Source organism: Rhynchophorus ferrugineus, unplaced genomic scaffold (assembly GCF_030347505.1).
Source record: "Rhynchophorus ferrugineus isolate W39M unplaced genomic scaffold, kcgeb_rfMv2 rfM5, whole genome shotgun sequence".
Classification (NCBI taxonomy): domain Eukaryota; kingdom Metazoa; phylum Arthropoda; class Insecta; order Coleoptera; family Curculionidae; genus Rhynchophorus; species Rhynchophorus ferrugineus.
Genome location: NW_027472584.1, coordinates 21,363,732 through 21,377,765, shown reverse-complemented (window position 1 = coordinate 21,377,765; position 14,034 = coordinate 21,363,732). Strand labels below are relative to the sequence as shown.

The 14,034-nt window shown below is 27.5% G+C and overlaps 1 protein-coding gene across 1 annotated transcript in view; it reads right to left on the bottom strand.

Moving 5' to 3' along the window:
- The window catches only part of LOC143197508 (putative receptor-type tyrosine-protein phosphatase mosPTP-1), a 277,664-nt gene that overhangs the window by 128,044 nt on the left and 135,586 nt on the right, over nt 1-14,034 (bottom strand). The window contains exon 4 of the mRNA XM_076406044.1: nt 4,133-4,168. Coding sequence (XP_076262159.1) covers nt 4,133-4,168 — 36 coding nt within the window. The remainder of the gene's footprint in view (nt 1-4,132; nt 4,169-14,034) is intronic.

Here is a 14,034-nt window from a genome sequence, read left to right as displayed (position 1 = left end):
ATTTGTTAAATCTATATAGTTTATGTTAAGAATTGATCAACTAATGTACAGCAGATATATAAAATGACCTTAATAGCCGCAGAAATATAACGAACTGATAAATATTTATTTAAAAAGTTACCATTTTAGTTAGTAAATAAAACAAAGAAAAACTAATCCTATTATGGTAAATTATGATTAATATAAACACAATAATGGCAAGTAATAGATTATATTACATTTATAGATATTAATTGGGAATATTATTAATATATAATATTAATACGGGAAATAAAATGAGTATTGAAATGAGTATTAAAATAAAAATAGAGGAAATAACGATAGTAATATCACATTATGTTAGATTTTAAGACTTTTTAATAACAATAGTATAAAGCATACAGAAAATAAAATAAAATATGCGGGAGACAATAATATGTACTTTTCCTTCCAATAAAATAACTAATGCACACATCAAAATTTATAATGCAACGTTGCCGCACTTAATTTAAGTTTTCTCTTAATTTGAATCTGACAATAAAATACTAATATAAATAAAACGAAACAAATATAACATTATACATTACAAACTATTTTAACATTATAGTATATTTAATGCATATTTGTTAAAGTACCTAAAGTACATTTATTTAAAAAAGCCACAATAGTCTGTAGGTTAGAGTTGTTTCATTATATTTATATTGACAAATGACAACCGTGTCGATCAGTATCAACACAAATCGAATTTTGTATACCGATTTGGTTTGGTTTTATTCGGACACATCAGACTTTGTTCTGTCTCTTTTTAACTAGAGTCATGCTAATTAGTAAAATGAGAAAAAAATGCTCCGAATTTAAAAGGGATTTTACGTTTTTATACATTCAATCTGGCAACACGTTCGATGGTGTTAACGACGTGCATTGGACGTTTTATTGGAAGGACTATATTATTATAACTAATAAGAACCGGACAATCATGTAACATTAAATTATGAACTTATAATAAATTTTTTTGTGATTTATTTTTCAGATGTATTTTAATTAATAATGCAGATTATTCATTTACAGTTGAATATTAATTGATACACCAATTGTTGACAGAGTAAAATGAGGGGACTATAAGAGAAAGAAAACATGCAAATAAGCAATTTTAAAACGTGCGCATTGTGGCATAATATATACTCCAATTTAAAAATAGGACTTAAAACAAATAGCCTCCCTCCAAAATAAGCAAGCGCTTTAATTCTGTTCTGGCAGATATAAAACAAAATTTTAATATTTAAGGGCTCCTCAAGATTAAGCAGCGAAATTTTAAATACCGCAGAGCAGAAAACAAGAAGGAATTCTCCGTGGAATTTCCCTTAACTTTTACTCAAAAGAGACAAAATTATCCAATTGATCCAAAGGATTTAGAAATTCTGCATATTTTTTACTCGGGAAATTACGTAAATTTACTTAAATTCAAGAATTTTGTGCTCTAGAGACTTTAGTCATATCCAGAACTAAAAAGGCGTAGATTTAATTAATTCATCATCGAGCTTACTGGCAGCTTTCTTCTAAACCAACAAAACTTTCTAATTAAATCTTTAGACCTTTTTCTCTTATTAAAAGAACTTTCTTTATTTGATTAGGTAGATTGATTTTGTCATTGAGTTAAAAATTCCTTCACTTTTTTTTATTACATAGTTCCTTTATTCTATTTCGCAATTAATTACATGTAGTAATTCGTAAAATATTTCGAAACGGCTAATTTTTTGCTTCAATAAGGTTTCATTTTTGCGGAAAAAACTTTTTAATTTCTATAAAAACTTTAGCTAAAGGGCATTTATTAGAAGTCACAGTTCAGGATTAGTTTTTTTAGTGATGAAAAAAGTTCGGAGACTGTTGTTTGCTATTGCGTGAAAAATGAAAATTCAAACTTTTCGACATATTTCTCTTTCTGTTGCAATGGGAGGTAAAAATATTCTGCTAAAAACAGAACTAAATGACAATGGTAAAATGGGTTTTTTCAATTTTTGATCTTTATTTGTTTGATGGTTTTAGCCATATGTTGTTTTGCTTTAACATGCGCCAATTTATATATAAAAAACGGGCAAATAAATCCCGGTTATATTTTTTCCGTGGGCTTATTTGACCCGTAAATATTCGTTAGATTTTTTTGATTGAGATTATGCATTCAGTTGGATGTTAATACCAGTAGCCCTGGCCAACATACAGGATATGGAGCTTAATCTTTTAGTATCCAGGTAGACTAAAAATGTGATTTATTTTATGCCACAATGCGTTTTTAGCTTTTGATTTGCTTAGTCTAGAAGCTAACGGTAATCTACGAAAAATAAAATATGATTACAACACCTTTTAATTGGTCTATTGTAGCGCAGCAAAATTTAGTGGTATTTACGCTGGTTCAAGTATTATAAATATCACCTTTGCTGAAATTTAACCTCAACTATTTGGAAGCTATAAAATATTAAAGTAAAAATGCATCAACTAATGTTATTGGAACATATGCAGTAGTCCTGTTATAATAAAAATGAAAAGGCCATCATGTTATATTAAATTGTGAAACATAATTTTCATAAAAAAATACAGCATGCGTTTTGAACTGTTTAGTTTAGAAGTTAATAATTAATGAGATTAAAAATGCGTTTTATTTTATCCCATAATATAATTTTAGCTTAGTTTAGAAGGTAGCAATGATCTATGAAAAATAAAATACAATAACAGCACCTCCTGAATGATTGTTAAAGTATTGTAGTAATCTAAAATATGGTGGTATTTTGTTAGTTCAAGTATTATACATATTATGATAGGGAAAAGTCAATCTCAATTGTCTAAAAGCTATAGAATATTAAGTAAAAATTAATCGATTAATGTTAGTGGAACATATGCAGTCAGTTCTTATTTTACTGTTAGAATAAAAGTGAAAAGGGCATCATATCATATTAAATTGTGAAAAATAAATTTCATCAAAAAATGACATCTCTCTGAACTGTTTAGTTTAGAAATTAATAATAAATGGGATTTTAATATTATCAAAAATATCTCTGTTCTCTATGTTAACAGGTTTCCACAAACTTTATGATAGAAATACGGGTTATACAGTAGCAATGCACTTAGCAAAATTATAATTTTCGTAATTGTTATAGTTGGACGCTGGAAGCTTTAAAGTTTATCATTGTTTAAAAGGCTGGCTGCATTCTATTTCCTATAAATAGGACAACAACAATTGTAATATAATTAATATTTTATTAGTGACTGATGAGAATAATGATTTTATGGAAATTATGTTTTCAAAAATGGAAGTAAACTATCTCATAATAAAAATCTATTCCAATTAACAAGTAAAGCATTGGATGTCCAGTATTGTTAAACGCGGAAATATTTCCTATATCAAGAAAGTTCCCGTTAGGAAATGATATATTGTATCATGGGTTAAAGTCCTTGTTAAAATATACGAGAGTTTTCCATTTTATCTTCAAAAAGCGTGTAATTTCTTTTCAGACAAATCCCATGTAAAAGAATAGTTTCCAATTTTAAGGACACTATCGTGAATAGTGTGGATCTTACGGGATTGCCCCACTTACAATTTTATTTTATTATATCGTTTTTCAACACATGTCTCTGAGTGCAAAACAAAAATGCACAATCCACTTTAAAATTGATTTAAATAATGTTCATTCTTATATTACGTTGAAATCCCTTTTAAATATATTGATAAAAATAATAGAAACTGCCTTTAGGATTTTTTTGTTTCAAACAACATTATTGCCAAAGTGAATAAAAAATAAAGATATTCTAGTATAGATTTTTATAATTAATGAGCTATCTTTATCACCATCAGCTATTGTGTACTGAAGTATCAGTTGATCTATTTTAACTAGTGTATCGTCAGCATAGTGAAGGTTATTAATTATCCTTCTGTACATGACTCCGACAACCCTCCTGTTAGATAGAGTCCCCCTTAAAGATCACCTCTGAATAATAATTAAACAAAAGCCAAGATAATACCCCAACCTTTGTCCTTTTAAATCTATTTCAATATTGTTGAAAATACGTATTAAATAAATGTGTTTATGTTTTAATTAAATAAGTAAGAATATTGCTAATTATCGTGTAATATCTTACTTATATTAATACATATTTTACTTACTTTTCATCTTCTAAATCAGGCCTTTCTTCATGTTTCCTGTAACAAAACAAAAGATGAGATTTTCAAATAAAACTTTATGATAACTAATAGTTCATATTTTGCGTTGTAGTCTATATTTAGATAGTTCAACATAAAACTTTTATATTAAAAACTTTTAAACTATGTACCACCAGCCTTATAAAATGGGAAACATCTTTTCCGTATTCTTATGATATTAATTAATTTAAGGAAACCGTTTGGCTGCATGTACTTTAATTAGTTTAAGCTTGTAATATATCAGTCAGTGTGTTAATCTCTACAACAGACTTGCGTCCATTGTTGTATGCGGAATTTTCCAATTTTCAATTAAATCTACCAAGTACAAATGCTGTCAACACAATTTATTAAAAATTAATAACGCTCTAGAACCGCTGTAAATCATTTTTATCAATCCTTTGTTTCAAATTTATTGTGTGTTCCTATTGAAACCTATTGTTATTGTTTATGAAAATACTTGTCAATTTTTTAATATGACTGCCTGTCCTTCAAACTTGAGATGTCAGCTTATATTAATATAATAAAAAATTAATGTTTCCAACCTAAAATTCACGTATATAGTTTTATACTGTTGTCATTTTTTTACCAAATAGTTAATAATATTGGTATATTTACTTGTATGTTTAATATATATATATATACATATACATATATATATATATATATATATATATATATATATATATATATATATATATATATATATATATATATATATATATATATATATATATATATACATATACATATATATACCTATACATATACTCGTATAATGTCTTATTATGGAGAAAGAGAATTATTTCGGTACGAATTATGGTCTACCATAAACTCTTTTATTCTTTTATTTCCAGCAAATCGTAAAATTTTGTTTATCTAATTTTACCCCGTCTAGATAGACCGCAGAAATATAATTCTTGATTTAAAAGGTGAGATAAAGCAGGAGAAAAGTATAAATTACTATTAATGTATTAAAAAGTAAATAGAGACTGAAAAATTACGCAATAAACTTGCAGTATTATTGCTTAGGTTGCTACATTCCTATAAATTTAATTATTTTATAATTATATACCTCGGGATATAAATCTCTTTTAATATACATTCTTTTTGCTTTACCTGTTTCATTTTATGCGATCGTTGATTGTTTAAAATATAGTTGGTAGTTTTTTAGAAAAAAATCACATGATGCTAGGTCGGAAGAATAAAACAGATGCTCGAGTGCTGAAACGTCTTGAATGATACCAAAGAAGATTCCTTGAAGATTTCCAAATTTCGACCTTTTTTTCTGATTTGATTTGTTGAGCCTAGACTTTTCCAATTTTTATATTTCAATAATGATTTTCAATAAGAAGTTTTGGTAATTATGTTGTTTAAAGTGTTACAGACCGCTTTTAACATGTTCCGAATACTATGTCCAATTTGCTTCCATCTGCATGTTTTATAAACATTTATATTTTGATTTTATAAAATCAAACAGACATATTGTAATATAGCGTTTTAAACAGTTGCGGTGGTCTTTTTAAAAAAACCTATGCAAGCGTAAAATTATAAAACCAACAATGAGTCAGATTTTATTTTATCTATTATTGTACTTTACCCTTTTAACTTTTGTAAATTTTAACAACGAAAAATATGAATTTTTCACGGTAAAATATAACAACATATTTATTTTGAAACCCGTATAAATATATTCTCAAACGTAGAATATTTGAAGAATATTAAACAAAGTTGAGATGAACAGAAACGGTACTTGAAATAATTTTTTTGCCACAATTTTTAGTCTGTATTGATCTTATAAAGGTATCGTTTTTGTTGAGTGTTTTGAATAAAGCGACAATGTATATCTTTATGTTTTACATTCGGAAAAATAATGAAAACATATAAACGTTACGTAGTCCTATTATTCTCTGCTACCAAATTTGTTATTTCATCCTATATTTTTTTGCTGTTTTATAAAACTAATAATGTTTTGTAAATAATTTGTAAATAATGTTTTTGTATAGAATATATTCTAGGCTTACGTATAATATGTATCTCAATTAATATTTATTTGGTCAAATTAATGTTAAAGAAGTAGTCATTTTTCGATAGAGATTATGTTGCTAGGAATGTGAATTAATTTTAAACGATTAAAATAAATAGTTATTCAATTATCAATAATTAAGAGCGATAGTACTATCAAATATAGTAAAATTTGCAATACTAATTTTAAGTTATTATATTTTCTGCAAGTTTAATACCGGTTACTAGCATGATTTCCTTTATTATAACAAATTTATTGTTATGTTTTTATTGAACTAAAATGGGAAGCGTATCGGCCAAACAATCGCTAAATGGATTTGAAATAAACGGCGAATCTTCGAGCAAAGCCATAGAAATAGAACTTGGAAACTGTAAGATAATAATAACCAAAATTGCTAATGTTGACATTAAACTAAGATCACCTTCGTTAAACCCTGCTGTATTGGCGCAAAGTAAACGCCACAGTGTTTAAATAGGCCTTAGTAAATTCTAGATCATCCTCGATGTCTATGTGCTCTTTGCAGATAAATTTATTACGTTTACATTTTTTCTACCGAGTGTTTTTCAACATTTGAACGGTTCTTCAATTTATTTTATTTTATTTCGTTAAATAAGATCTTGAAATATATATTAATGGTTAATTACTACTATTTATTTTAATTACCGAGATTTTAATGGTTAAATATTGTATAATGTTGCCCACTAGTTGTTCTGGTAGCATTCTAGAAGTGTTGTTTAATCAAACCATATGGAGTGAATAACAATAAACAATAGTCATAAGGAGCAAAACCTGTGTATAAGGTGAGCTCGATCAGTCAGTCAGTCGGGCCGTAAAAATCATTGATTAATAAATTATCTTATCTTTCTTCTTTCTTCCTCTTCATTAATGTCAATAGCTCCCTTCGGTTTAGCATCCAAGAGATTTAGTTCCACTTAAAATATATTGGTCCCAGAATCCGATACTTCCAAGGAAAAACGGCAACGTCGCAATTCAATCAAATCGAAGGAAATCCTGTTTCACCAAGATAAAATGGCTGCTCATCTTTCGTTCATTCCTCCTCAATTAACGGGCACTAGTCTTGTTTTTGAAACTCTACATTCCTGTTGCTTGCAAAAATTCACCTTTACCCTCACTTTGCGATGCACATTGTATTAAAAATTTCACTAGTACGCCGAGTTTTCGGGAAAATAGTAGGTGAAAATACACAGCACGCATTTACCAAACCAAATGTAGCATTGTCAGATCGCAGAATGGGTAGTTTATTGTAATATATGTAAATTTCTAAAGAGTTGGGTGTGCGAAGTCTATTTTAATTCCAAGATACTTTACATTTAAAATTGGATTAAAAAAAACTGACAGGTAATATCTACTTGAATTCTTTAACACAAACACGTGCCATTTTCAATTAAAGCCAGTTATTTTCATGCCGTTTAATTTTTCATATTACCCTGCAAGGATAGCTGCGAACAAATTTTCCCTTTGATTTTTTTCTCTTAACCAAAGGGCAATAAAAAAATAAAAGCTGCAATTTGGCGTGTTCCCTTTGATAACTTATTTCACTCAAAGCGGTTCTAATTTAAAGTTATAACCATGCATAATGTGGTAATTGCGGACTATGCAAGAAAATATATGTTTAATGTACATTTCTGTGAGTAGCGGAGCATATGTAGGTTTTTGATCAAAAATATACAGTTTGTGGTGTTTAAACTACTTACATTTTGTTACATGGTGAGTTATTTTAAATGTTTAAGGTTCATTTTAAACGCCACAGTTAATCAATAAAATACGAATATAGATATAGTTTTTATCACATATAAATATTGATATGTAACTTGTTTGCTCATAGTTATTACTTTTTCAAGTTGTCATTGTGTTAGTTAAGACAGGCAGGTTTCCTACTGTAAATTGTCTAGATGAAACAATGTACCATTTATAAGATATTAAAGAAGTTCCATTCCTTTATCCAGTGAAACGTTTTTGAAAATTGATATTCTACCATCATATTTTGCTATTTAGGTCATATTTTATGGCCAGAATTGATCAACAGACCGTAGACCTATACATCTTTAGTGAGTTGACAAAAATTGAAAGAGATCTGGTGGGAAATTTTAATGCGTCCATCGTATAACCCGGATCTTGCTCCGTTTAATTACCTTTTTGTTGCAGTCCCTGTAAAATTACTTTAAAGATGTCAAGCTGGCTTCAAAAGTGTCTTTAGATAAATGCTTGGTTCAAAAAATCTAAGTAAAGAAAGTTCAGAAGAAGTTCCACAGTAAAGAAATTATAGAAAAAGTCCTTAACGTCAAATATCAAAACAGCATATATATTACCTAATGGTATTTAAAGACGCTGTTATTATGTATAATTTATATGTCCATGCAAGGTAGTTTAAATGCCATTGTCATAATTAGTTGTAAATTTGACATGTATACAAAAAGATACAAAAATATACAGTTTGTGGTGTTTAAACTACTTACATTTTGTTACATGGTGAGTAATTTTAAATGTTTAAAGTTCATTTTAAAAGTCACAGTTAATCAATAAAATACGAATATAGATATAGTTTTTATCACATATAAATATTGATATGTAATTTGTTCGCTCATAGTTATTACTTTTTTAAATTGTTATTGTGTTAGCTAAGACAGGCAGGTTTCCTACTCTAAATTGTCTAAATAAAACAATGTACCATTTATTAGATATTAAAGAAGATTCATTCCTTTATCCAGTGAAACGTTTTTGAAAATTGATATCCTACCGTCATACTTTGCTATTTAGGTCATATTTTATGGCCAGAATTGATCAACAGACCGTAGACCTTTACATCTTTAGTGAGTTGACAAAAATTGAAAGAGATATGGTGGGAAATTTTAATACGTCCATCGTATAACCCGGATCTTGCACTGTTTAATTACCTTTTTGTTGCAGTCCCTGTAAAATTATTTTAAAGATGCAAGGCTGGCTTCAAAAGTGTTTTTAGATAAATGCTTGGTTCAAAAAATCTCAGTAAAGAAAGTTCAGAAGAAGTTCTACAGTAAAGAAATTATGGAAAAAGTTCTTAACGCCAAATATCAAAACAGTACATATATTACCTAATGGTATTTAAAGACGCTGTTATTATGTATAATTTATACGTCCATGCAAGGTAGTTTAAATGCCATTGTCATAATTAGTTGTAAATTTGACACGTATACAAAAAGATACAAAAATATACAGTTTGTGATGTTTAAACTTCTTACATTTTGTTACAAGGTGAGTCATTTTAAATGTTTAAGGTTCATTTTAGACGCCACAATTAATCAATAAAATACAAATATAGATAAAGTTTTTATCACATATAAATATTGATATGTAATTTGTTTGCTCATAGTTATTACTTTTTTAAATTGTTATTGTGTTAGCTAAGACAGACAGGTTTCCTACTGTAAATTGTTCAGATAAAACAATGTACCATTTATTAGATATTAAAGAAGATTCATTCCTTTATTCAGTGAAACGATTTTGAAAATTGATATTCTACCGTCATACTTTGCTATTTAGGTCATATTTTATGGCCAGAATTGATCAACAGACCGTAGACCTTTACATCTTTAGTCAGTTGACAAAAATTGAAAGAGATCTGGTGGGAAATTTTAATACGTCCATCGTATAACCCGGATCTTGCTCCGTTTAATTACCTTTTTGTTGCAGTCCCTGTAAAATTATTTTAAAGATGCAAAGCTGGCTTCAAAAGTGTTTTTAGATAAATGCTTGGTTCAAAAAATCTCAGTAAAGAAAGTTCAGAAGAAGTTCTACAATAAAGAAATTATGGAAAAAGTTCTTAACGCCAAATATCAAAACACCACATATATTACCTAATGGTATTTAAAGACGCTGTTATTATGTATAATTTATATGTCTATGCAAGGTAGTTGAAATGCCATTGTCATAATTAGTTGTAAATTTGACATGTATACAAAAAGATAAGGTTAATATTGTATTAAGAAATGTGTGCATAATAGAAAATAAGTCATCTAGCATAATATGTAGAATTAAAATTAGTTATTTGAATCAACATTTTCTTACAGCAAATTTTTAAAATATTTTTATCGTAAATATGAATATATTTTCCACGCACTATTATTTCTATAAACCTTAAAAATAAAACTAGTAATTTAACTTGTTTTCCATTTATAACTTATTACACTTAAAGCAGTTCTAATTTAAAGTTATAGCCGTGAATAATGCGGTTAGTGCGGCAGAAACATGATATCAAGAAAACTCTATATTTTATGCATTTAAGCGTATATTTAGTCCATTTATGTGAGTTACATGTACGTTCTGTGATAAAAAATATAACCTTAAGATAACACTTTTTCATTTATAGCATAATTTTAGCTCATAACGTATGCCGCTAATTGTTTCAACTGTGCCTCGTTGATATAACGACGCATTGCCGTTTTATAATCGTTTTACGAACTCGTTAATATGCATTGTTTTTCGTTATCTAAAAATATAATTAAAACAGTCTAGATATGGGTGAACTTTAGTGAGTCTGGACTTTAGAATCTTCGCTATGGGATTTAAGGAAAGGGAGTTTTGATGTCGAACACTCGCTAAGGGAGATTACTAGACTAATGGAAAATTATGGAAACTAATATCGCTTGAATTAACACCGAATAATGACCTACTTATTCGGGTTTATTTATTCATATTAAAAAAAGTTCAACTTCATGCAGTTAGTTTCGTAGCATTTGTGTTTAAATTAAATATATGTAGACAGAAAATAAACTTGAATGAATATTATAAACTATACCGGAACAGTTAAATGAATCCTCGGTATATGAGATCGATAATGGAATTTATAAAAGTACAGTGATTCGGTTATAAAATAAAACAACACTTTAAAATACTATACAACAATGAGATACCACATGGGTCATACCGTAAAGTAAAACTGGATAAAATAAATTCTAAATCATAAAAATAAAAACTATGAAAAATATTCTTATTAGGCAAAAGGAAGGATATTAATTGAGAACGTATGCCAGTAACAGCTGTTGGCCTTTAATATCTCTGTAATGAATCACACAAGGTTTAATGCAATTTACTTTGTGAAAATATTTTAGAGAAATTTAGAGGAGTTTTATTATTAATAGCCTCGGCATTTTCCATAGAAATTAATTGAACTGAACATGTATTAATGGCCTTAATATATCATTAGATTGTTGTAACATATCAAGAGTTTTTTACGTTAGCTGTTTTTATCAGTTTAACCTATAATTTTATCAATATAAATTGCGATAATTATATATAACTAAGTAGTTTTAATTCTTTACGAAAAATGTTTTAAAGATAAAAAAAATCCTGAAACCCGATGGCAGCACCAGCTACTGGGTCCGGCTGTGAATATAAACAATTCCTCAATTCACATAACCACATATAAAAAAATTTAAAGAGTTTAGTGACATATACACCGACAGAAGAGTTATATATATAAAGATAGAAAAATGCCAAAAAAACATTGGATTTTTTTGTAAACTACTTATTAATGCTTAATAAGTAAAACACAATAAACGAAATGCTGGATATTAACCAGTTTTTTCTTCTTTACTTAAAGTCTAATTTAGTATTGATAATACATATTATGAATATATCTATTTAAACATAATTTCTGTTATCGATATCTATATCATATTACTAAAAATCATGTTACGGTAAAGCCCTAAAGTTAAATTTAATTTTTTTCTCAATATATTTGCGATAAGTGTTTTATCTAATATCGAAATGATCAAAGTATTGATCAAGAAAACAAATTCGAACTTATTTATGCTCTCACCACTGAAAGTTTGACACCGCTTATGTAATGTGAAAAAGAACCTTCTTTTCAGTTCAGCCGTTTTTCATTAAAAGTCTGCGACAACTCCAAAGAGATGAATGCGATTCGTTATTTCCATTCACTGCTGAAAAGCAAAACAGGTAAAATGTTTCCAAAAGTAAAGCACATAACCACGACATGCACTCTTTCTATTTGGGAACATTTAATTTATTGTATCGTTCTTAAGACGCTTAAAGTTTTAGTTTTATCAACATATATGTATTAAATCTATAGAAAACGTTATTTAACAAAAATATATTTTCTTTGAAAAACTAATAAGGTGTAAAATAAGAAATGAAATTATGTAAAATTATTTTATAAATAAAATTGACATTAAACAGCCAAAAATAGAGAAAAGGGTTATCATATAATACATAATTATGATACATTTAGATAACAGGAAATAATACTTATATCTTCCAGTATTTTATACAGGAAAAAATGCTACAAAGGAATTTATTATTAGAAAGTACTGGTTGATATCTATATATATTTTAGCTAATATATGACTAAAATGAATCCAAAAAATAGTTGAAAAAACTAGTGAATATCATTTGAAAAAAAAAATTAGAAGGAACTTCACAATTATCTACAAATGTAAATATATATCAATACAATCTAATTGATTTGATCTGAAAAGAGAGGAAATGGGTATCATCTCTCATTACATTCTACAGGTTACAAATAATTTTATTTTTAGAAAACATTAGTTGATATTTAAATATATCTCATTAAGTCCAAGAACTATTTGAATAAAACTAATGACTATCTTTTGGAAAAATTAAAGGATATTAAGAGTTATGTAAAACTGTAATCAATATATGATAGATTTAAATAAAAAATTGAAAAATATTGATAAACAATTTCAACTTATCGAACAGAAGTAATTTCAGCTGTTATATTATATAATAGCTTCTGATATCGGAAATAAAAGAAGTTTGTTTGTAAACGAGAAAGTTTTATTAGCCGAATCAGCGAAATATAAAAATTCTCGCTTGTTAAATTTGCTTTAGCCTCTAAACAAACCTCATATTGGCGGAAAAAGAACTTCCTCTTGGTCCAATTATATTTGAACTTTTTTCTTTTACATGCCAACTTCACATGCGTACTTCAATAAATGGTTTTAAGTGCTTTCTAGCAATTATTTGAACTGCCTTTTGTGTTTTTGTTGGGACTCTCGCCCATTGTCTATTTGAGATCTGATGAAGAAAATTTAAGGGTTATTTCAGTTTCTCTACAATGTACAATTTCTAAGTAAAATCTATTACGTCAATGACAGGAACAAGACTTCCTGAAACTCAAAAAATATAACTTAATAATTTATTTCATATAATGTATAGATTTTCTTTCATTATTATATAACTATTAATATATTCACATGGGTTATTTGCATAAAGTATATAACTTAAAAAAATAAATATTAGTTTATCACAGTACATATATATGTCCACTGGATACAAATTAACTGAATAATGAGCAGATATCAATATAGGGAAATGAAAACATACTAGCTATATTCATATTCAATTATCATTTGTTCCGATCGATGAAGTCAGCTATCAGCTCTGGAGAACGGTTCACTTCTCCGAAAAAGCATCGAAATTTGTTTGAATAATTTGGACCTTATTCAAAGAAAAAAATTCTACAGAGAGAGAATCCGTGAACGAATTGCCTGAAAAATGGGAGAAAGTTGTATACTTTGAGTACATTTATATTTCATTGTATAAGTAAACAGATGTCATTTTCTTATCCCCCCCCCCCCAAAAAAAAAGACGAAATCATATTTGTATATCTAATAGTATTAAAAATATTACCATTTAAATGTATAAGGGTTTCATACAATACATAACTAAGACTATTAAAAATTGAAATATAAAAATATTATTGTTTTTAATAAATAGGTACTCTGAAAACCTATAACTATGTATTGTTTTTAGCATATTTGTATGCCATATTGTATTAGAAGAAATATTATAATTTAAATGA